This window comes from Nicotiana sylvestris, chromosome 3, assembly GCF_000393655.2.
Source record: "Nicotiana sylvestris chromosome 3, ASM39365v2, whole genome shotgun sequence".
Taxonomy (NCBI): Eukaryota; Viridiplantae; Streptophyta; class Magnoliopsida; order Solanales; family Solanaceae; genus Nicotiana; species Nicotiana sylvestris.
In genome coordinates this window covers 97,614,598-97,624,019 of record NC_091059.1, presented here as the reverse complement: position 1 = coordinate 97,624,019, position 9,422 = coordinate 97,614,598, and the positions used below count along the sequence as shown (strand labels likewise).

At 33.8% G+C, this 9,422-nt stretch overlaps 3 protein-coding genes across 3 annotated transcripts; 1 reads left to right on the top strand and 2 right to left on the bottom strand.

Moving 5' to 3' along the window:
- Positions 1 to 235: 235 nt before the first annotated feature.
- Positions 236 to 5,397, top strand: LOC104247049 (uncharacterized). The gene is made up of 13 exons (XM_070169503.1): positions 236 to 499; positions 993 to 1,820; positions 2,082 to 2,132; positions 2,240 to 2,461; positions 2,545 to 2,688; positions 3,383 to 3,485; positions 3,593 to 3,723; positions 3,958 to 4,025; positions 4,435 to 4,487; positions 4,539 to 4,845; positions 4,934 to 5,118; positions 5,212 to 5,273; positions 5,365 to 5,397. Exons 1-13 carry the CDS (start codon positions 236 to 238, stop codon positions 5,395 to 5,397), a joined length of 2,451 nt encoding a protein of 816 aa, XP_070025604.1.
- An 800-nt stretch (positions 5,398 to 6,197) lies between these two features.
- LOC138887723 (uncharacterized) lies at positions 6,198 to 6,868 on the bottom strand. The gene is made up of 2 exons (XM_070169502.1): positions 6,800 to 6,868; positions 6,198 to 6,539 (listed from the first exon to the last, which is right to left on the bottom strand). The coding sequence occupies exons 1-2, from the start codon at positions 6,866 to 6,868 to the stop codon at positions 6,198 to 6,200; spliced, it is 411 nt and encodes a 136-aa protein (XP_070025603.1).
- Positions 6,869 to 6,999: 131 nt separating this feature from the next.
- LOC138887722 (uncharacterized) lies at positions 7,000 to 7,876 on the bottom strand. The gene is made up of 2 exons (XM_070169501.1): positions 7,681 to 7,876; positions 7,000 to 7,589 (listed from the first exon to the last, which is right to left on the bottom strand). Exons 1-2 carry the CDS (start codon positions 7,874 to 7,876, stop codon positions 7,000 to 7,002), a joined length of 786 nt encoding a protein of 261 aa, XP_070025602.1.
- Positions 7,877 to 9,422: the final 1,546 nt, after the last annotated feature.

The following is a 9,422-nucleotide window of genomic DNA, read 5'->3' as shown; positions in this document are numbered from 1 at the left end:
ATTCTTCTTCGCAACTGTTCTCAAGTGTATTTTGACGGGCAAGTTGGTTCTCAAGTGTTTTTTAGAGCTTCACAGTTGTATTTTGGAAATCTTCTCCCCGTAGGTAATTCAATTACTTCGAAATTGCTTTTTCATTAGTTTGTTTCAATAAGATTTTTTAGCGAATTTACACAATTTTCTGATATATCTTCCATTTGTATTGTTAATCACCAGGATTCTTTGAGTTTTCTCTCTAATGTCGGATGCAACGCCACTCAACAGACTACCCAGAGGTATACCCACCAAAATTCTCTATTTTGATGGGCCCTCTTTCTCGTTGCAACTGACTCAAGCGGAGAAAGATTTTGCAGGTTTATCAGTATCCAAAGTTGATGAAAGAAGAAGTAAATTACACAATGACAAGTTGAAAGAAGTCCAAGTTGATGAAGCTTCAAAAGAAACCAAAAATCAAGTTGGCTCAAAGAGGAAAAAACCTATGAAAGATTCAAGAAACCAAAAGGTAATTGGTATTTGTTACATGTATTCTGTTGTATTCATATGTATCTTCTTGTATTTTTGTACCTTTTTGTATAGTGTATTCTATTTTTTCTATAGTATGTTTATGTATTCATGTGTATTTGATTGTTTCCAAAAGTTCATTTTTAATGTAATCTTACCTGTATTCATATGTATTCATGTGTATTTAGCGTTTGCTAATGTATATTTGCGATAATTCAATTGTCCAGTTTGACCTCAAATGTATTCATATGCATTCATATGTATTCAGGTGTATTCATCTTAAATATTTTGTATTATATTTGTATGTTACAAAGTATGTTAGCATATATTTAGCCTAGTCACTGTATCTAGTCTTCTGTAAGTGTTTGTAGTTGTCTGACATGCATTTGGCCTTGTCACTGTATCATGTCTTACATGTATTCCAAAAAAACCTAATATGTATTTTTGCAATGTATTCATCTGTATTAACATGTATATTTCAATGTTCATTGCAGGGAATTGATTTGTTTGTGAAACACCAGCCAAAATTAGCACCCCATATTAGTAGTTACACTAACACTGATATAGTATCCCAGCTAAAAGATAAGCTTACTCCCGATCAGTTCCAACAATTCGACAATACATGCTTTGGCTCATTTCTTCAAATGAAGCGATTTGATGTTCAACATCAACTCTTCAGATGCTTCATGGCTCGACAGTTAAACAGCACTCCAAACAATGTATTTGCAGTATACGTCAATGGTACTGAATTACATTTCACATTAAGGGAGTTTGCGCTTGTGACTGGCCTCAAATGTGTAGGTAAAGATGAAGATTTTGAGTTTAGTGAAACTCCTCCTAACCGGCTTATTGCGACTTATTTTGGAAGTGCTAATATTGTAAAGAAGAAACACTTGAGACAATGCTTCAATGACAAGGCATGGGGCCCCGACAATGATGAGGATGCTTTGAAGATATCTTTGTTGTATTTCATCCACACCTTTATATTTTCATCTGAGAAGAATAGTGCAACTATACCGAGGCTAGATTTTTACTTAGTAGAGAGTGGGCGCTATTCTGAATATCATTGGGGTATTAAAGCATTTGAGCTGTTGATAAACTTGATTAGCAAGAAGATGGATGCTTTGAAGAAGTATTACAGGATAGCTGGGATGCCCCTAGCTATGCAGGTGTGGTTTTATGAGTGCTGTTCTTCTGTTGATTCCAAAATTGCAGTCCAAGTCTGCGACGTGGTCCCCAGAATACTCAATTGGAGAACCACCGGAAATCAGCCAATATTTTCTTATCTGACGAACGACATGTTCAAAGACACCGGAAACACGGTAATATACAAATGTTATCAATATTCTGAAGATAATTGAACACAAATACATCTATAATTTGCATACATTTGCATTCAGTTAGAGGGAAAGCCTACTGTAATATACATTGGATTCATAAGCTTATATACATGAATACTTGCATACATATTAATACATTTTAATACATTCTAAATACAATAGAGTTAAATACACCTGAATATAGCATTATACAGTTCTGCATTAATATGTTTTTTGTAAGTCATAACTTATTTTTGTTCACAGATTGTGTTCAAGGACATCACTCCTCTAGATATAGAGCTTGATGTTATTCAGGTTTCTCAAGTGTGCGCCGATATTGAGAAAATACCTACTCCTGCGCATTCAGACTAATCGGGACAGGATACGGATGACTTTTCTCCTACACCCAATCTTCAATCAAGAAGAAACATATTGAAAGTGTTGGTCCATCTTCATCACCGCCACATAAGAAGGTCAAGGAACAACCCAAGATTCCTACAAAAGAACCAGAATATCAGCCCAAAGTCCCTCCTGTTTGTGTTTCTGACATTGGACATAAACTTGTGCATGACCATCAGCTCCCAGAAGGCCAAAATGAGGAAGTATCTTCTTTGAGGAAAGACCTAAAATCATTCAAAGAATACGTGAGTATTTACCCACCGATTAATCAATAAAGTTTGATAGCTATGTGTTTTAGTATTTTTCTAACTATTTTTGTACTGTTAAGGTTGTTGGAGAGTTCAAGTCTCTAAGGACATTGATCAATGATAACTTCAAGATGCTTTCAGACCATCTTCAACAAAATCAGCAAACTGAACCCATAGTGAGACATGATGGTGGCATTGACACAGATGTCAGAGATAATAATGAGGTATAAAAGCAGTTATCATATTGAACATACGTATTTAGCTGTATTCATATATGTTTTAATCTAGCCATTTTACTGTTGTATTTAACTGTTATTCAGCTCTATATATATGTATTCTGACTTTTAAATCTTAACATATTGAGCATATTTTTTTAGATGTATTCATAACTGTGTTAACTTAATCTGTAATATAACTTTAAACTGCCATATTTATTTTTATTTCAACTGTATTTACATGTATTCTGCTTGGTTAATCTGCATTTTCTGTAATGTATACTAGCTACTTATATGTATTTAATCCTTTTTCTAACATTAAGTTACCATGCTAACAATGATACATACAACTACCAGAAAACTATTTCAGAGGTACCGTCCATCATACCATCTACCACAAACCAAGAGGATGTATCTAAAGAATTCTATGTTTCTCAATTTAAACTGGACGACAAGTTTCTACCCAGTCAAATTCCAGAAACTAGAATAGTTGTTCACGCCAGTGCAAAAAAAGATGAAGCCACACCAGTGCAACCTCAACGAAATAGGTGACCAAGTAGATGGAACTCTTCGCCTTATCAGTCTAACTTCGACTTAGGAGGTAAGTGATTTTACAAACGTAATATTCAGCATTCATCTTGATTGAATCATTTATAGTAGTCCATAAACACAAATTCAATTTACAGCATGTTCCTCTGTAAAGTTGACACCCATCTTTGAGAAAAGACACCCGTTTGAGGAAGATCCAACAATGGGGCCACATCCTATGTTACTCATTCAAGAATATGACAAGTGGGTTCGTGAAGGTCTTCTAGCAAGACATGATCAGAAGTGAGTTTTCCCCCGTTCATTGTATTATGTTTTCATTTTTTTAAGGTATGTACATAATGAGTTTTATATCATACTTGTAAAGGTAATCTCGACGGCCATTACAAGAAAAACAAGTCTATACTTCACATTCCATTGGATTTTGGAGTTGATCATGTTGATTCCAAAAACTGGTTTTACCTTCTATCCATTAACGGGAAGTTATGGGATGACAATGTGAGTCTTTCCCAAAAATGATAATCTTATCTTTAAATAATAACATGTTGTTTTATTAACTTGTATTTAGTTGTATTATTCAGTTGTATTCAGCTGTATTTTTCTTTGATTTCCTATGTATTCAGCTATAGTCAATTGAATTGAACTGTATTATTAACCTATAGTTAACTTTATTAAAACTGTTGTATTCAACTGTATTGAACAATTGAATTACCTGTATTCATCCAATGGCAGTTAAATTCAACTGTTTCAACTAGTTGTCCAGATCTGTATTCAATTGTATTACAGTGTATTCCACCAAAGTCAGTTGAATTGAACTGTATTATTAACCTATATTCAACTCTATTCTACATGTTGTATTCACCTATATTAAGGAATTGAATTAGTTGTATTCATTCAATGTCAGTTGAATTCAACTGTAGTCCATAATCTGAATACAGTTGTATTCACCTGTATTATAGTGTATTCCTCTATTTTCTGTATTCATTTGTATTCAACTTTTTTTTAGCATCTGTATTGAGGTATTCATATATATTATTTCTTAGTTCAAGCAAATAAACTCATACTATCTACCAACCTCTTTTGTTTATAGCATATGGATGTCATATTCTACTATTTGTGAAAGATGGGCAAGAACAATTAGCATAGGGACTTCACGTTTACTACTGTTGATTGTATATTCAAGACAAGAATAGCTGAAATATATGACAGGTATGAAGATACAGATAGTAATGCTAATGTAGCCAAACAAGAAGACGTTGTATGTGAGTATATTAGGGGCTACAAATTGCATGCTAATGTACCCTGACATACAGTGGATAATGTCTTGATACCAGTGAACTTGAAGGAAAAACTTCATTGGGTGTTGGTTGTTGTGACTTTCAAAGATAGATGTATCAAAGTGTACGACTCGTACACGTCTTCCGGTAATGATGCATACGTAGTCTCTGAGATTGTAAAGCTAGCTAAGCTACTACCTTTGTATCTGTCAATTAGTGGCTTTTATAGAGATAGTCAAGGCATTGACTGGTATGCTTATCCCGCATACACAAACAAGGATCATAACGAACCTTTTGAAGTTATCTTCGTTCCAAATCTGCCTCAACAGAAAGCGGGCAGCATGTAAGTATCAAATCATCTTTCTTATATGTTTTATACAAATCTAATTGTATTAATATTTTATATTCTGTTTCAATCAATTATTTTTTAGGGATTGTGGAGTGCATGTTGCAGCCTTCGCGGAGTTTCTGAGCACTATTGGAGAGATTACACAAAAAACACCATTTGATGCAACTCTTCCCCGTCAAAGATATGGTGCTCTGTTATGGGACTATGCTATGCGCAAGATAGATGCTGATGCAATAAGCGAGAGTGAAGCACTTCAAAGATTGAAAGGCAAATCTTTGAGTCGGAGGCAAAGATGCAGATAGTTTTAGAATAGCTTTAGTTTTTTTTTGAGTTTAGCTTGAACAATGATACTGATTGTAGTGGTTTTGGTCGTAGATGCTATTTACTTACATGCTGAAATTTGGTTAAGTTTGCTTGAACAGGTTTTAGTTAACACACATGTTAGTTACAATTTCTGAAACTTTATGTATGCTGAATGATTTTTGTTAATGCCAATTTTTGAATTGTATTCAGTTGCATAAGATCAGCTTTATCTTTCAGTATTAAGCAGTTGTATTATTCTGTTTAGCTGATTGTATTAATCTATATTATTCAATTCAATTCAGTTGTATTAAAGTGTATTTATCAGTTGTCTACAGTTGGTATGCAAGTATATTCAGCTGCATCCATTCAGATGTAACTTTGAATTGACTAAAACAATACAAGTTATATTTATTAACTTGTATTTAGTTGTATTATTCAGTTGTATTCAGCTGTATTTTTCTCTGATTTCATATGTATTCAGCTATAGTCAATTTAATTGAACTGTATTATTAACCTATAGTCAACATTATTGAACATGTTGTATTTAAATGTATTGAACAATTGAATTACCTATATTCATCCAATGTCAGTTAAATTCAACTGTTTCAACCAGCTGTCCAGATCTGTATTCAACTGTATTACAGTGTATTCCTCCAAAGTCAATTGAATTAAACTATATTATTAACCTATATTCAACTATGTTCAACATGTTGTATTCACCTGTATTAAGGAATTGATATAGTTGTATTCAACTATACTAAGATACTCTCACAACCACTTCATATATATTTATATATATAAAAATGATTCAACTAAATAAATTCAGAAAATATTAACGAAAGTCATTCCACAATATATTACTTCGAAAAAAGAATTTATTATAGCTGATAATGTCATAATAAGTGTTGAGAAATTGTCGAGTCACCAATACATGTCAGAATACAACTATTTATTACGTGGAGCATTCCTACAAGTTCGCTTGTTATGTTCTCCCTGCCCACATATGCTACATGAATGTTGATTTTTCGGCAACAACAATTCACTTAAATTTTTGTCGTGCTTCTTCTTTGGCCTTCCAGGAGGTCTTTTCCATTTGGGTGGTAGTACAACATCTCTGCAACATGCTCTGGTATATTCCAGTCATTTTTGTCCGGTAGCGGGTACACTGGCACATCGTATGTCATTACAATTGCACTTGACTTGTAATAGCTAGAGCAATATTCTTCAGGCATTAAAAACTTGCTCTTCAATACAGCCCAGGCATGTGGGCATGGCAATTCATCAATTTGGAATCTCCCACAAACACATTTTCTCTCGAGCAGGCAGACTGTGTAATTCCTCCCACCATCGTTAACAATATGTAAGTATTCAGTTGAGGGTACCACCTACATTTAAAAACAGAAATGTAAGTTTTGAACACATTTACATGAATTAACAAATATATACTACTGAGTTAAATGGTTACTATCAACTTCGAAAATTGCAACTTCATCCAATTTCAGTTAAATTCAGCTGATTCCAGCAACTGTATGCAACTGTATTCAACTGTATTACGCTACAGTCTGCATTTGTATGCATTTGTATTCAACCTTTTTTGAGCAACTGTATTCAGGTATTTCCAATCAATTTAAACTATATCAATCACCTGAATTCCATTGTAATCATTATCACGTGCATACAGTCTTAATAATAACATGTATTTAACTGTATTCATCTATATTATTTACTAGTTCAAGCAAATATTCATAAAAATTAACGGGTAGTTCTGCCTAAAAAAAATTGTATTCAGTTGTATACAACAATGCCATAAAAAATTAACTTACAGTCATACGGGTACACATGGTCTCATTCAACTCCAGCATTTCCTGGTATTTTTTCCCAAGCGTCTTGTATGTCTGAAGTAGCTTCTTTACGGTTACTACAATTCCAACGACCAAACATCTTCCTAACTTCTTCGAGGAAGTCATATATTGGCAATTCCCTTGTTGAAACTAGTGTTGCATTGATTGACTTAGCGATATTTGACGTCATTGTCCATCCCCTGTTAACAGGTGCATACAACCTAGCCCACTTTTCGTAACCAGCTAACTCTAAGTATTCTTTCACCCTAATATCTACCTTCTCAACCTTCTCCATCAGACTATCAAATTCAGTTTGTGTGTATGCTTTTGCCATCGAGAAGTATATCTCACTCAACTTGGCATGGCTCTTTTTGAATTTCTTGTATACGTTATTCCATAGATGCCATATGCAAGCACAATGCGGTAAATCCGGATACACTCTCGATACAGATTTAATGATGCTCTCATTTCTATCCGAAACAATGCACATGTTTTCCCTTACACCGTATGCTATCTTGAATTGCTCAAAGAACCACGTCCAAGCAGCATCGTTCTCTGAATCAATAACATCGTATGCAAGTGGCAATATATGACCTGTTTAATACAATTGAATATAATTGTTTTTAAATACATGTTTTCCAATGCTTTAAATATTAACAAATTGTATTATTATTGAGGTACTCACCTGCACCATCCAACGTGCTTGCAGAAACGAATGTCCCGGTGTAGTAGGATTTTAGATGACTTCCGTCCACTACAACAATTGGTCTACAATGATCAAACCCCCTTATAAATACATACAATGATATATACACGTACATGAATTCATTCTTTGATGATTTTTCCATTCTTATGTGAGAACCTGGATATGTCTTATCCATTGTATATAAGTATCCTGGTAATTTTTTGTATGAATCAGCCGGTTCACCTCTAAGAAAATTCATTGCCTTTTTTTAGCCCTCCACGCCAACATGTAGCTAACATCAACACCTAGATCTGATTTCACGTTATCAATAATGTCCCTCAGAGTGTATTTCCTCTTATGGTTTGTAAGCTTTGTCCTTATAATATCACTTATAAGGCTGCTACTAGCCTGCCGCTGCTCATACACTTTATCCTTCAGCGGACATTTATGGTTGTCATTGAATTCTCTCACCTTGAATAATTCTGATTTGTTAATGCTTGAAGCCTTAAACCTCCAATCACAATCTTCTGAAATATATATTAATGCATAGCTGGAAAGAAAAGTTCATACATCAGACAACTTAATGAATCTGACATATATACTTCCTATTCATAAAGTACCAAATTGATATCTGTGTATATGTAATTTTGTATACTAACGAATTCCAATATTGTTAGATGTGATTAAATACAATAAATACAACTAAATACATTCGTATGAATAATCAAACACTTAGTAACATTATAGACATAATATGAAAATAATCATAGCCACTGTTGTATTTTTTCAATAGTAAAATACACCTGAATAGATATTATTAAGAATACTAAACAAATATAAATTTTCAAAGGTGTTCATCATCTGGAGGAAACACACAACTACAATTAAATACAACAAAGTTAAACAAACATCAAACCTGACAGCATTAGACCGATCAACACGGAATTGAAACCTTTGAGCTATAGCATAATTCTTCATCACCTCTTTCAATGTAGCCTTATCCTTATAAACTTGTCCAGCCATAACCTCCTTTTGATTATTTTTTGAAATTATCAAATCCTTGTGGAGTTCGAACACTCCAATCGCTTCTCCTGAATTGGCAAGTTCTATAGCTAGTGTATCATCTGTATCGGAATCGTACATTTGAACTGCTTCGTCTATCTGCACAATGTCGCCTTGATTTAAACCATCTCCGGAGATAAGCTCTTTTTCCATAGTTGTAATGCACAAAGGATACATCCCAAATCCTCTGTTCTCTTTTTTCAATTTTACATACACTCTGTAACCCATATCATTGTGTATTTCCATTGGCGTGCGATTGCCTTCAACATTGTATTGTATTTTAATGGTATTTGTGCTCAAATCTATACCCAGTTGATTAGAAATTGAACCAACTAGATCATTAAAGGAAGCATACTCCTTAATCAGTATTCCCTCAATGGAAAAGTCGATATAATTGCCCTCATCGTTCCACTTTCCAGAATGACGCAACAAAACTGTCAAGCTTTCCATATATATAGTAGAGTTATACCTTCTTTTGTATATAATTGTATCAATCGATAAGGAGGAGAAGAAAATCGCACAAATAGAAGCAAGTTGCTCTGTTTCTTTGCTTCTTTCACGTTTATGTATTTCTGACTTTGAGAAGAATACAGATTGATGGGATAACTTTTAAGTTTGTTGAGTAAAATTAGGGAAATCAGAATTGATTTGATTTCCTTCCATTTTTAACATCTTCGTCG